Genomic DNA, 15,347 nt, shown 5'->3' on the forward strand with positions numbered 1-15,347 from the left:
AAAAATTAAACATCTCATTATCATTAGTAAGGGGTTAGCAACAAAAAGAGAAAATTGTAAATATACAATATATTTTTTTTTCAAACTGCTATGAAGTTTAAGGTGTTTGTGATATTGCATTTGTACTTTTCTTTTGAAAATTTGTGGGTAAAGAACAAAAGTTTAAACTTAAGGTTTTTTGTGTATATTTCATTTGTCCACATACAACTTTTTTTAAGATTTGTGAGTAAAGAACAAAAGTTTATAGTATTTTAATTGCAAGCATTTTTCTTCAAACTGCTAAGAAATTCAAGGTTTAAGTGTTTATATTTCATTTGTACACATACATTTTTTTGTTTTAATGATTTGTGGGAAAAGGACAAAAAATTTTAGTATTTTAATTCCAAAAATTAAACATCTCATTATCAATAATAAGGTGTTAGCAACAAAAATGAATATTTATAGCATTTTTTCTTCAAACTGCTAAGAAATTCAAGGTTTTTGTGTTTATATTTGATTTATGTATACACTTTTTTTTTAGATGAACTATACATTGAAATATGAATATAAAACGAGTCAGCCAGATGGACCCTATTCTTATTCTAGAAAAATGTTCTGTATTAAAAATATTTATAAACGCATAGTGTAGTTCTGGTTGTTGCCTCATCAGCGCTGGTTTGCATCAAGCCTTATTAGAGATAGTGGTCTGCAGGACGCCTGCTCTCTACATCTCTAGTCTCTATACCGTTCCGACTTCCAATAGGTCCACCTCCACAGAATCACCTAGAGCTGACGGCCGCTTCTCGTCTTTGTCGTTTTTTTTATTTTCTCCTCGCCTCCGTCGGATAACAGACAACACATCCAGGCTTTGAGCTTCTTAGTTGCCAGCTTTTTTAAGTGGGAACCATTTGATAACGTCAGTCAATTATGTCATATTCATCGAGTAAGTACTATTTTTATAATCCGTATCGAAGTTTGTGCCTTTATTAACCTAAAGAAATGCTCTATTAAGCCGGCCCAGTCTATTTAAATCAAAAGAGAGAAAAAAGCTCCCCTCCCCATGAGTCGACCCTGTTGTTCTGTTAATCACAACACCGGTCTGCATAGAGATGTGCCAGCTAACTTAAACCAATGAGAAGCTTTCTCAATTTTCCACATATTAGTCATATAATATCATACTGTCATATTTCACGCCTTATCAAGATTTAATTAAAAATAGAAGAACTCTACCCACCACTATAATACACCAATCTTTTCTTTTTGTTTGGTTTTTCTTATTCGATTCTAAATTGCACATAACACAGAAAATTTAGTATTGTCTAATATCCTTTATAAGCTTTTATCAATTTGATAATTTTATAACAATATTTTCATCCACATATGCACTGCCAAAAAATATAACATAAAATACATATTTATTCTTTTTTTTAGTGGTCGTCCTTTTAATCCTCCTTTAATCCTAATGCTGCTGTCATATTTCACACCTTGTTAACATTCTAAAAAAATATAGGGGAGCGATATCCACAAAATGATACACCAATCTTTATTGTTTGTTTAGTTTTTCTTATTGTTATAAATTGCAAAAACAGAAAGTTTAGTATTATTGTATAATATCCTTTTAATGCCCAAACCATCATCCTTTAATGCCTTTTGCCAATAAAAATCTTTCTGTTTTCCACATATTAGTCATATAATATCATACTGTCATATTTCATGCCTTATCAAGATTTAATTAAAAATAGAAGAACTATACCCACCACTATAATACACCAATCTTTTCTTTTTGTTTGGTTTTTCTTATTTGATATATAATGTTTTGTTCTAAATTGCAAATAACTTACAGAAAATTTAGTATTGTTGTATAATATGCTTTATAAGCTTTTATCAATTTGATAATTTTATAACAATATTTTCATCCTCATATGCACTGCCAAAAAATATAACATAAAATACATATTTATTCTTTTTTTTTAGTGGTCGTCCTTTTAATCCTCCTTTAATCCTAATGCTGCTGTCATATTCCACACCTTGTTAACATTCTAAAAAAATATAGAGGAGTAATATCCACAAAATGATACACCAATCTTTATTGTTTGTTTAGTTTTTCTTATTGTTATGAATTGCAAAAACAGAAAGTTTAGTATTATTGTATAATATCCTTTTAATGCCCAAACCATCATCCTTTAATGCCTTTTGCCAACAAAAATCTTTCTCAGTTTTCCACATATTAGTCATATAGTATCATAATGTCATATTTCACACCTTATCAAGATCAAAAAAAAATATAGAGGAGTAATATCCACAAAATGATAACCAATCTTTACTTTTTGTTTGGTTTTGACATCTTATTCCTCATATAATGTTTCTAGCATATTTCACACCTTGTTAACATTCTAAAAAAATATAGGGGAGCAATATCCACAAAATGATACACCAATCTTTATTGTTTGTTTAGTTTTTCTTATTATTGTAAATTGCAAAAGCAGAAAGTTTAGTATTATTGCATAATATCCTTTTAATGCCCAAACCATCATCCTTTAATGCCTTTTGCCAACGAAATTCTTTCTCAGTTTTCCACATATTAGTCATATTTCACTTTATCAAGATTAAAAAAAAAATATATATATATATAGGAGTAATATCCACAAAATGATAACCAATCTTTACTTTTTGTTTGGTTTTGACATCTTCTTATTCCTCATATAATGTTTCTGTCATATTTTACACCTTGTCAAGATTCTAATAAAATATAAAAGTAATATAAGACATAAATTTTTTTTTGTTATAACATTTTGTACGAAATTGTTAACAATGTTTTAAAAATTTATTATAGTATTTTTTTAAATAATCTTTACCTTTGAATTGTTATTAAATAGTCATTTTTACCCCTAATATATTTCACAGTACATCTGCATTTATCTATTGTATTTTCATGCCAATTTGTGATTTCTAAATTTTCTTCTTACCATAGATGATGCTGCCATATTTCACATTCTGCCAAGTGCCCAAAAAAAACCCCTAAATCAGTTATTTTTTAATTTTAATGTTTTTAAACATTTTTTAAATTATGATTTTTTTTTCATTCTTCTCCTTGTTACATATTGGTGTTGATGGTTGTGATTATGTTGTCATACATTAGGTCTTGCCAAGACCTGCATTTATCTGTTATATTTATCTGCCAAGTAGTGTTGCTAAATTTTCTCCTAATCCTATTCAATGCTATCATAGTTCATACCTTGTCAAAATTTAAAAAACTAAAATAAATAATAAAAATATTTAAAAAAAGATATTTTCTCTTCATTTGGTTTTGCTTATCCAATTTGTAATGTTTTGCTCCAAATTGTTAATAATTTAAAGAAATTATTTCAGTATTTATATAATATCGTTTATAGTTTTTATCGATTTGATACTTTTACACCAAAGATATTTTCACCCACAAATGCACTGCCAAAATTATAATATAAAAAATATAAATTTATTAATTATTGGTTTTATTTTTGAGTATCCAATTTATTTCTTATTTCTTTTTTTTTTACATTTTTTTCATTTTTTTTTTTTTTTATGTCGTATTTCACACCATGTCAAGATTCAAATAAAAATAGATGAACAACTATATCCCAAAATAAAGCACAGATTTTTTTTGTTGTGAATTTCAATATTTTTTCGATATTTTGCCAGTTAAGTTTTGATAAAATTGACACTTTTACCCCAAGTATACATCTGCATTTACGTCATATTTCATACATTGTCAAGATTCAATTGAAAATAGGGGAATGATCTATATTCACAATAAAACATCAACTTTTTTTTTTTTTTTTTGGTTGGTTTTGCTTATTCAATTTAACAAATTTTGTTGCAATTTGTAAATATCTTTTAAAAAAATCTGTTGTAGTATTTTTTAAATAATCTTTAAGATCAAGTTTTTATAAGTTTGTCATTTTTACCCCAAATATATTTTCCTATACACTTGCATTTATCTTTTCCTTTATATTTTCCTACCAAGTAGGGATTGTGCCAAATAGAAATAGAGAAACCCATTTTCACTACATAGAACTTTTTTTGTCTTGAATATTAAATTACGGTCAATTATAACTACTAAATACATATATGGATTAATTAAATATAATGTTTTTAGTCAAATTCCAATTTGAATTTATGAAGTTTTGGTTTGATTTTTCTCTTGTTACACCTTGATGATTAGGGATGATTTTTACTTTTCACAACAGCAGAGGTTATATCAACCCTCGGGGTGTCGATGTTTTTGAAAAAAAAAAATTATAAGTATGTCGGGTTGGAATGCAGGGCCGCTGGATTCGAACCCGGGACCTTTACCTTACAGTGATGAACGCCTTTGTGGCCCCCATGATGTTGTTATTACAGTTGTGATTATGTTGGCATACATCAGGCCTTGTAAAAATTTGAATAAAAAAAGAGAATTCTGGTTCCAACAAATATTTTTACTTTCTGTCGGGTTTTCAATCATTTTACAATTTCCAGAAAAACACTTTCTATAAACATGAAATATTAATAATGCTTTTGCAAATTATTGTCTTTACATCGTATATCTTTATCCTCACAAACATTTGTGAAAAAAAGTTAACTTTGATCATATTTCAAGCCTTGACAAAAGTCAAATAAATATAGAGATTCAAATTCCATCCAATAAAGTTTTATTCATTTTAGTGTTGATGTTTTTTCCTATAGAAGAAGAGCAAAAGTATATCAGATATTTTTTTTCCATTCTTATTACTCATTGATAATGCATTATCAAAGTCTCAAATAAATACAGTTTAGAACTAGCTCCATTAAATAAAACCTGTTTTATTATGTTTAGGCCATTGTTTTTATGATAATTTTTTCTCAAAAACACCGAAAAAGTATATTAGTTTTTTCCTCCTGTCAAGATTCAAATAATAAAAATAAAGAATTTAATTATATTCCAGCAAATAAGCAAGCTTACATGTTCATTCGATTAATACATTTTGTCCTCAGAATTGCTGCCGTATTTCAAGGCTTGTCTAATAAGTTATTAATTGCCAAATTAAAATAGAAAATAAGATAATTTCTAGTAAATAAAACAAGATTTTTTACAATTAATATTAAACAAAATTTTAAAATTAAATTAATGACTTAATTTTCTTCGTAAATCTCATCGATGATGCTGACACTGCCAAGAAAAATAAAACTGGATAAAAGTTGTTCTACATCAGTTAGTTTATACATTCATTTTATATTTTAAATAAATTAACATTTAATAATTCGTTATGGATTTCACTATTTGCAAGTGATCTTGATGCTATTTTTGGTTTAATCTTCTGTAGTTACAAGTGATGGGCCATTATTTATTTTGATGAATCATCGTTTTACACAAAAGGTTGTTTTATACGAGGATTGTGACTGTGTTTTGTTCTATTTACAATTCAAAAAAAAAAAAAAACGTTTCATTAAGATCGTCATTAATCGGTTTGATAGGTGTTAAGCTGACGCATTCAGTAAAATATTTTCTTATCAGATACTGCCCGAATAAGTATGAAAACAAGTGCAATCAATGCAGAAGGATAAGATTACCATAATGTGATTTCATTATTGTTTTCAAATATGGATCCATTGAGGGTAAATTTTTGAATCCGTTTCACCATTTGCTGTCTTTTGTACGGTTTCAAAGTTGTACTAACTTTCATGAGATATTTATGTACCCTAGGACATTGTCATGTGATATTCTATTATGCTGACTTTTTTAAATTAATTTATTTTTTTTTTAATTGTGTCGGAATGCACACTTTCCTACCGAGTAGATTGAAGTTAGTTTATTTATGGGCTATCTCGTCAATTTAATTTGCTATCTTCCTATACGAAAAAATTCAGTACACTTTTTAGCTGAGCTGTTTTAATTTTTCAATCGCATCTGGTTATTTTATTTTGTCTTTTTATTATTTTCTGAGATCAAATAGATAAATTTCAATCTTTTTCATTATGCAGCATAAATTGTATTGTAAGTTTTACGTTTTTTCCCCCAAAGTTATATAGATTTAATGCCTATCAGGATTTGGTCAATTTTGTGTTTCTATTTTATTTCCACCATCCCATCCATATCAACAAATATAAACAAGCTTATATCAACAAAACACCTAACTATAAGTTTGGTGTTTTGGGTCAAGCAACACTAATCCTGCTTTTTTCACTTTTTGTAAACAATGGTTCTTCTAATAGATTTGTTGTTTTCAGCAATCCGAATTTTGATCAATAAAGTTCATTTAAACATACCTACCCTACCTTTATTATTTCTATACTAATTCTATGTAGATGCAGCATTCTGGATTTGTCCTAATTCATCTGTGTACTTTTACATTATATTTATATGATTTTTCACACATTAATTCCATGATGACGATTATTGCCTATCATGGATTCAATTAACAATAAACAATTTAATACTTTCCTCATAAGAAAACATAAATATCAGTTGACTTGACAAGATTTGTACAATTCAGAAAAATTTTTGTTCTTTTTAAAAACTTTTATTTATAGACACATTTCTAGGTTTCATTGGAAACGTTTCAAGATTTGGTCATCGGGTTTGTGACATTAAACACTTTTTTAATGTATTGTAACATTTTGTCATCCAAATTTAAAAAAAAAAAAAACAATTCCAACAAAATAAGAAACAATAGAAATGATGAAGTGCAATCAGTATGTAGATTCACTTTTTGAAAATGACAGTTCTACTCAAAGATTTTAAGTAGAAGTAAGATTCAATTTTTAAGCCTCAATAAAAAGGAATTAACAAAAAAAAAATTCTTGGGTTTGTAATTAATTATACATTACTCATCGTATATTCTACATTGCACATTGCATTCCAGTAAAAGCTCAAAATTACTATTAAAGTTAGACAATGATTAGGTTTATGTTTGAAATATTGGGCTGTTATGTTTTAAATAAGAAATTGGTAAATGCTCATATTAAAATTGTGTTATAAATATTTTTCTCTTCTTCTATAAATAGTCCATGTGTGTTATTAATAAAGATTGTTAAAGTTTAGTTAATTCTTGGGAAAGAAATAAACATCTGAACACAGTGTACATTTGTAAATAAGTATTAAACACAGATCAAGTTTCTTTTTAGGTTTTTAGTTGAGATAAAAAAGTCAATGGCACGAGCGAGATTCGAACCCACGATCTTCGGCTTGATACGCCTTGAAAAATGGCAAAAAGGAGGGAAAATTCAAAAGGTGCAGTTGAGAAGGGAAGTTGGTGTCCGAGTGGATCGAGGTCACGATAGCTCAAGTGGTAGAGCAGCAGCGTATCAAGCCGAAGATCGTGGGTTCAAATCTTGCTCGTGCCATTGATTTTTTTATCTCAACTAAAAACCTTAATTAATTGTAATGTATTAATTGGTCAAGCAGACCACGAAATTAGTGAATTTCTGTTTAGATTTAAAAAGAAATTTTGTTTGATGAAATTAAGCAGAGTGCTTACGCAAAGAAACACCCAACAATTATAAAATTCAATTTGAAATTCACCTAAAATAAATTATTTGAATATGTTATGAGGCTTTTGGTATGATTAATAGGAGTAATTGATCAAAAAAATACTTATAGAAACAAAGTTAAGTTGAAAAAACGAACTTCTACTAGGTGTATGACGTGTATGATACATTTACTTCACAAACTAAGACTGGTATCATTCATGTGGTAATTCCACATTAAAGTCACTAGTAGATATATTATACATGGTACATCAATTAAAGGCTAGCATATATACCACAAGTGTGAAATATTTTTTTTATAATTTAATTAGCTGCCGTATGTGTGAAAATTGCACAATCTCATGAGCAGACATAGGACGTATGGAATATGCATCTTTTGCCAGTAGCATACATATTAAAATTGTTTGAACAAATACAATAATCATATATTTTTCCTTTTCTAGAATACATCTATGCTACACTGCCTAGGACTCAAAGAGGCTCTCCAATTGTCCTCGGTGGTGATCCAAAAGGAAAGAACTTTTTGTACACCAATGGCAACAGTGTTATAATAAGGGATATAGATGTAAGTTCCCCTTTATTAAGTTTCTTTGTTAACTTTTTTCTAATTTTACTAATATAATCATTTACAGAATCCTGCACTTTCTGATGTATACACAGAACATTCTTGTAATGTCAATGTTGCCAAATACTCCCCAAGTGGATTTTACATTGCTTCTGGAGGTATTTTATGATTGCAAATTGGAATAATTTGATATATGTATTGATTTGTTTTGTTTAATTTTCAAGATCAATCTGGAAAAGTCAGGATATGGGATACCGTGAACAAAGAGCATCTTTTAAAAAATGAATTCCAACCTATTGGTGGCCCTATTAAAGATATTTCGTGGTCACCTGACAGCCAGCGGATGGTGGTTGTCGGTGAAGGGAGAGAGAGGTGTTAATCTAATCAAATTAAATAATGTAGGGTTTTTGATTTGTTAATTATACATGTACAAATTTTTCTTTAGGTTTGGACATGTGTTCATGACTGAAACTGGCACATCGGTAGGTGAAATCGCTGGTCAGTCAAAACCTATCAATTCTTGTGATTTTAGGCCAGTCCGGCCTTTTAGAGTTATTACCGGCTCAGAAGACAACACCATCGGAGTGTTTGAAGGTCCTCCTTTTAAATTTAAAATGACCAAGAAGGTTTGTGGAATTTAACAATTTATTTGATGTAATTTATTTAAATCTATTTTTGGAAATGGTTCTAGGATCATGCAAGATTTGTTCAAGCTGTCAGATATTCTCCGAAAGGAGATCTTTTCGCTTCTGCCGGTTTTGATGGTAAGGTGTTTCTTTATGAAGGGACCAATGCAGACTTAATTGCTGAAATTGGAAGCCCTGCTCACAAAGGAGGTGTCTACGGGGTAAGCATTTAATCTATAAAAGTCTGGTGTAAAGTGCAAACTTATAGCTCAGTTGATTTTCAGATTGCATGGAAACCAGACGGAACCCAATTTCTTACCGCTTCTGGTGATAAAACGTGTAAACTGTGGGATGTTGAAACTAAAACGGCAATTTCAGAGTTCAATATGGGCTCTCAAGTTGAGGACCAGCAAGTTTCCTGTCTTTGGCAAGGACAACACATTCTTAGTGTTTCACTTAGTGGTTTTATATCTTATTTAGATGTTAATAACCCTGCCGTGCCTATTAGAGTCGTTAAAGTAATTAGCGTTTCAATTAAATTGCAAATCAAGGTGATCAAATTTAATAAAAACACTTGTTTTATTTTTAGGGTCACAACAAGTCAATTACTGTCCTTTCATTAAGTCCAGATAGAAAAACAATATATACAGGGTCTCATGACGGCTACATTACTTACTGGGATGCAAAGACGGGCGAAAACGACAGAATCAGTGGTGTCGGACATGGAAACCAAATAAACGGAATGAAATGCGAGGGGGACTGGATGTACACCTGCGGTATCGACGATTCTGTCAAACAAATCAATGTAAATGCCAAGAGTTACACGTCGGTGGATATCAAACTTGGCGCCCAACCAAGAGGAATGGATGTCAAAAATGATGTCATCATAGCAGCAACTGTTAAAGAAGTAAGTACTGTCTTATTTTTAATTACGGAGATTCCATAATACAACAAACCTGGTTATATTTTATAATATTCACAATGTCATATTTGAACTTTAAAAAAAAAAATTCCTGCCGTACAGGATGGGCTTGTAACCGATCAGTTTTATAGACAAGGGTTCAAACCATTTTACAATATTTTTATCAGATATTTCTCAAATAAAATTCCAAGGGAAATGCTGAAATTTAAACCATCTACACTCAGAATACTAAACACAAACTGGTTAGTGATTCAAATTAATAACCAGTCAGTAAATTGAGTCACTTCCGATGTAACTGAATGAGGCACAGCAGACATTGATTCTGATGCGTTAGGAATCAGTTTCAGGCAACTTTGCAGTCTAGTCACTAGTGACTGAAGTTGCTCAGTTTTGGGTATTTTGAAGATGGATGATCAGGTGAAAATATTATTTGTGAGAGAAGTTGAAAAACGTCCTGATTTATACGTTATGTTTCCTGGATAGTAAAAGAAAAGTGCCTTTGAAAAGGCATGGCATGAAGTTGGAAAAACACGTGAACGGAAAATCTGTAGCAATGATAGTACAGTGATGTGTAATTTGACAGCTTCATCACTGGAAGTATCACTGAATTTCACTGAAGAACCAACTGATTTTGATCTTTTTTGAGTAATAATCACTAGTGTTCCAGTCACAAACCAATTATTATTTTATTTTAAGTAGTTCTTTTTTTTTCTTTTTTTTTTAATTATTATTGGGTTTATGCTGGCATATTACCCATGAAGTTTTCTATTTTAATTTTACTGCCCCGCTGATGGAGGCTCACTATATAGAAGCAGATTTCCTTTGGTGCCAAAAGAACCGTGGTTTCAAGGGGTCAGGGCACCTTGACATTATTTCACCATAATCTCTAGAATACGAAGCAACCATCGTCTGTGGGGAGCACATATGTGTAGAATCGGGCTTAAGGAGTCCCCCAATTGTGTAACATGCGGCTACCCAGAAGATTTAAACCATATAGTAATGGAATGTCCAAGGTTTGAAAACGCAAGAGGTAAACTGCTAAACGGTATTGATGCCCTAACTGATCCGGACAGACCTTACTCTCTTGAGACGCTCGTTCACTCAGGGAACAAGGAAGTGTATGCGCTGCTATTTTGGTTTCTGAAGGCATCTAATCTGAAAATATAACTTTAGATATACAGGATCAACTTTTGTTGTAACTTACCAATAAATGGTGGTGTAGGGGCCGGGGGGAAACGTCGGGTCTCGGCGCCTTATTTACTCGGTTCTCTCTCCATCAATAAAAACTGCATGGCTAATGCCTTAAGGCAAAGTATAAAAAAAAAAATTTACTGTCGAGTGGGATCGGCCAACGAGGACCAGGCCCCCGCTGCGCGCCCGCACCCACTCACTCAGCTCAATCAACTTCTAAATTTTCATGGTTGAAGATAATCAAAAAGTAACATTTATCGACTTTAGAAATCCATAGATTATGTTGAATGCTGATGGATTGTTGCTTAATAGAACAGATTCTAAGTTTATTGGTTTGGATACGTTTGGGACTTTGCTCAGATTTTTTAGCAGTTTATCTCTTTCATTTTCGTATTCTGTGCATTCAAAAATTATGCGGGTAGGATTTGAAGGGCACTCGTAAATGGGACAGTTTGGAGACGATGCCAAACCGATTCTCTTCTTGTAGTTACCCCATAGGACATGATTTGTCTTCAATCTAAAAATAGTAGAATAGAACTCCTTTGACATTCCTTCTGGGCTTTCGCCTTCCGAAAACCATGGTTTTTTCTTGAGCTCAGGGAATAGAGACCTGTAATAATTGCCAACATTTAATGTGTTTATTTTTATTGCCACAGATTTTTACAAAACTTATTCAAAAAGTTTTTCCCATCATCTTTAAGAATTTTAATGTCAAAGATTGGACCTGGTGTTGCAGCCTCCTTTGCAAGTGTGTCCACCGTTTCGTTTTGCCTTAAGCCTGCATGCCCTTTCACCTAACACAATGCCACCCTTTTTCCCATACTTTTTGTCTCTAGCATTTTCCTACAGATTTGGGCAAAAATATAGTTTCTGCATTTATATTCTGGGGTAATGTTCTTTGACCTTTCTACAATGCTTCGACAGTCTGTGAGAATACAAAATTTAGAATCACCCAATTTTCGTATGTAATCGAGAGCGCTATCTATCGCAATTAGTTCTGCTGTATAAACAGACTTGAAGTTAAAAGCGAATGTTGTTCCTTGTATTGATGTTTAGGGACAAAAAAGGCATAACCTGTTTTACCATCTATGGAAGAGCCGTCAGTAAATACGTACACATGTTCTGGATATATCTCGTTAATGTCGGCTAGGAATTCTTTTTGAGCAATATGAGGATTGAGCTGGGAATAATCTTTAAAAAATGTTGTGTCAAAATTGTTAATTAGCCCCTCGTACTCCATCTGATTCATGGGGTCCACAGGGCTTTTTAAAAGGGAGTAGATGTAAGGAACCGACTGGAGGAAGGCCAACCAGGGCAGGATATTTCTTTTTTTGGTAAAAGGCTGAAGTTAGAACTTTTTCAGTGTATTTATTTCATTAAATGTAGGATTTTCCTGACAAAAAAAGTTTGATAAGGAAGTTGAACGCTAATTTTAAGCCCCTCATTTCCAGAGGGGGCTCACAGGCTTTGGCTTCTAACACTATGGATTACCTTAATATAATATTTTGAAGTTTTCCTAAGTTTTTTAATATTATTCTCTTTCCAGGTTGTTGTCATAAAAGATAATAGAAAAGTCAGTAGCACTCCAGTCGACTATGAACCTTCTTGTGTTTCGATTAACCCCGAAGAGCAGTATGTTGCAGTTGGTGGAACCCAAGATAACAAGGTATGCATAATTTATTGTTACTCTATGTATTTACTATTATTATTAACTCAATATATAAATTATATCCGTTGTTATTTTCTCAGGTTCACATTTATGAACTGAATGGGACCCAGCTAGTCGAAAAGACTACTTTGGAACACTTAGGCCCAGTAGCAGACTGTGCATTTTCTCTTGATGGTAAACATCTAGTCGCTTGTGATGCAAATAGAAAAGTGATACTTTACAAAGTCCCAGAATTTCAGGTATGTACTAATTTATTAATGCAAAAGAAAATTTATTATAACATTCAAATTCACTAATTTCGTGGTCCGCTTGACCAATTAATATATTACAATTAATTAAGGTTTTTTTTTAGTTGAGATAAAAAGTAAATAAAAAAAAGTTTAAAAAAAAAATGGCAAAAAGGAGGTAAAATTCAAAAGGTGGGGTTGAGATGGGAAGTTAGTGTCCGAGTGGATCGAGGTCACAATAGCTCAAGTGGTAGAGCAGCGGCGTATCTAGCCAAAGATCGTGGGTTCAAATCCCGCTCGTGCCAAACGTTTTTATCTCAACTAAAAAAAACCTTAATTAATTGTAATTTATTATAATAGTTTTTAACTTTCATTTTTGTATAATGATTTTTACAATATGATCTTAATTTTTTAATGCTTGCTTGACTGTATATTAGACTGTGAGTATTAGGAATATTAAAGAAAAAGTTAAATATAATAATAATTGTTATAATTATAAATATTTTGTTTTAATGTTTTGAAACATCTTTTAGCTGGCTCATAACAAAGAATGGGGCTTCCACAATGCGAGGGTTAATTGCGTAGCTTGGTCTCCAAATTCCCAGCACGTTGCGAGTGGGAGCCTTGACACTTCAATCATCATTTGGAGTGTTCTCCATCCGGCCAAACATACCATTATCAAAAGTAAGCTTAAGAGAAATTATTTACTAGATATAAATGTTGTTATAAATGTTATAAACTTCATCGTTATAAACTTGTTTTCTAGATGCTCATGCCCAGAGCCAGATCACGAGGTTGGTCTGGTTGGATGACGAGACGTTGGTGTCTGTTGGACAAGACTGCAACACCAAGATTTGGGAAATTGCACCCATATCTTAACCACCATTTGCATTATCCTAATTATATTTAAGAAATATTTATTAAACATAATTAAGAAGAAAGAATTCATGATAAGATTTAACGCGACAGAAAACTGTAACTTTTTATTTTTTTCTTGTGATTTTAACATAAGGTTGATTTGAGCTTATTTTCCATTTTATTTTATTTATTAAATTTTTTTTAAGCCTTAACTAACAAGATTTTTTTTAAACTGCTTTTTGTTCTACAACACAGCAATTTTGACATTGGTGCTAAATTTTATTCAGTTCGCCTTTCAGTTTGATTAGTTTTTCAAAAGATTTAATCGCACCAAAGTTTTTCTCACGGGGAGATTTTAGTTTATTAAGTTTTCAAATTAAAATTAAGAGCAACAACCTAGTCTATTTTCACGTTTTGTTTATTGAAAAGTTTTCAAGCATTTATCTATTGAGTTCCTTTTTGACTTATATTTTTGTACCCTTAGGGTTAACATTTTTTGTTAGAAGGAAATTGTGCAACATTTCCTTTTCTTCAGCTCAATCAAATTTCGATTTTGTCATAATAATCAAAAGAAAGGGTTGGCCAAACTAAAAGTATTCTTTATCTTTTTTAACAAACGATAGATGGTACTCTTAATAGTATTAAGGTAAAACTATTTTTTGTCTTCTATTTTGAAAAAAAATATACAATTGAAAATTATTTATCAAAAAATATATCAACTTGTTATCCAATTTATATATATTTTTTTTACTTTTTGCCAATGAATGGATTCATATATACAGGGGCAATATTTATTTATATGCATTTTAATACATACTTATACATGTGATTTGTGTCTTATTTGTCCGAGTATTCTTTCCCTTTACATTTATTTAAAAAAAAATTCCATTATGGGAAATTATTAGAACTTACGTATGTTATGAGAATATGAATAGAATATTAAAAACAGATCAGTATCAAAGGCATTGTCTAAAAACGTACACCGACGTAAATATCAGTCAAAACAAGGAAGGTAGCTTACATGCGCTATTTTGGTCTAATGGAAGTCCTAGGATGTTGTGTCCGATTTTTGAACAACAGTCAAATCTTGAGAATATATCATGCATCTATGGTGTATCCCTGAGGCCGGTGGTGAACTGTACAGTCCGAAAAATCCTGAAGTGAAAACATTTTGGTTTTTGACCAAAGGATTAAGGAGGTATGGAAACATTTTCTCCCCCAATTTGATTATGGATGTGTTGTGTATGGGTCTAATGGTTTTGTACATTTTATCTTTGGCTATCCCAGAGGTGATTGATCTATAGACCAATTTGAAGTGGTTAATACACTTCCAACTGTAAGCATTACTTCCTTGACTTAGACATAGAGGTTTTTTTTTTAATTACAAATTTTCCCCTAACGCTACCTAGCATTGTTAAAATCAGCTTTGCCAATCATGCAAGAGAAAAAAGTTACTTGTCCTTAGCTTCTTCCTTTATTAGATATCTTCCCATTCCCTTCCCTACATACAGGGTGAATTGCTACTCGTGCTACAAACTTCTCCAGTAGATTCTTCACCCTAAAATGAACAAAAAAGTTCATATTGTCCATGGTCCGATTCTCAACCATTTCAGAGTAATTTCGCTTTTTATCGATTTTGAAAGATATCACGTCCTGGCGTCGGAAAATCGTGATATCTTTTAATCTAAACATTTCTCTTAAAATCTATAAGCACCGTTGAAATCCCCGTTAATTTTTAGAGAGAATCAAAATCATAATTCCATTGAAATTTTTTAATTTAATTTAATGCCCATTTAGTATGTAATGCTTAAGAAGTTTACAAACA

At 31.2% G+C, this 15,347-nt stretch overlaps 1 protein-coding gene across 1 annotated transcript; it reads left to right on the forward strand.

Moving 5' to 3' along the window:
* Window positions 1–664: 664 nt before the first annotated feature.
* On the forward strand, window positions 665–14,204 carry LOC106666139 (actin-interacting protein 1). The gene is made up of 12 exons (XM_014393080.2): window positions 665–922; window positions 7,908–8,029; window positions 8,097–8,187; window positions 8,254–8,401; window positions 8,475–8,655; window positions 8,721–8,876; window positions 8,940–9,173; window positions 9,245–9,562; window positions 12,315–12,434; window positions 12,518–12,676; window positions 13,198–13,348; window positions 13,431–14,204. The coding sequence occupies exons 1-12, from the start codon at window positions 907–909 to the stop codon at window positions 13,541–13,543; spliced, it is 1,809 nt and encodes a 602-aa protein (XP_014248566.1). The 5' UTR covers window positions 665–906; the 3' UTR covers window positions 13,544–14,204.
* The last annotated feature ends 1,143 nt before the right edge of the window (window positions 14,205–15,347 follow it).

The sequence above is a fragment of the Cimex lectularius genome, unplaced genomic scaffold, assembly GCF_000648675.2.
Source record: "Cimex lectularius strain Harlan isolate CLEC.00 unplaced genomic scaffold, Clec_2.1 scaffold30, whole genome shotgun sequence".
Classification (NCBI taxonomy): Eukaryota; Metazoa; Arthropoda; class Insecta; order Hemiptera; family Cimicidae; genus Cimex; species Cimex lectularius.

Excerpts from the sequence above, each read along its gene's own strand:
- LOC106666139 (XM_014393080.2), top strand. Across the intron at positions 8,877-8,939 it reads ACAAAGGAGGTGTCTACGGG|ATTGCATGGAAACCAGACGG; the intron begins GTAAGCATTTAA and ends GTTGATTTTCAG. Across the intron at positions 9,563-12,314 it reads TAGCAGCAACTGTTAAAGAA|GTTGTTGTCATAAAAGATAA; the intron begins GTAAGTACTGTC and ends TTCTCTTTCCAG.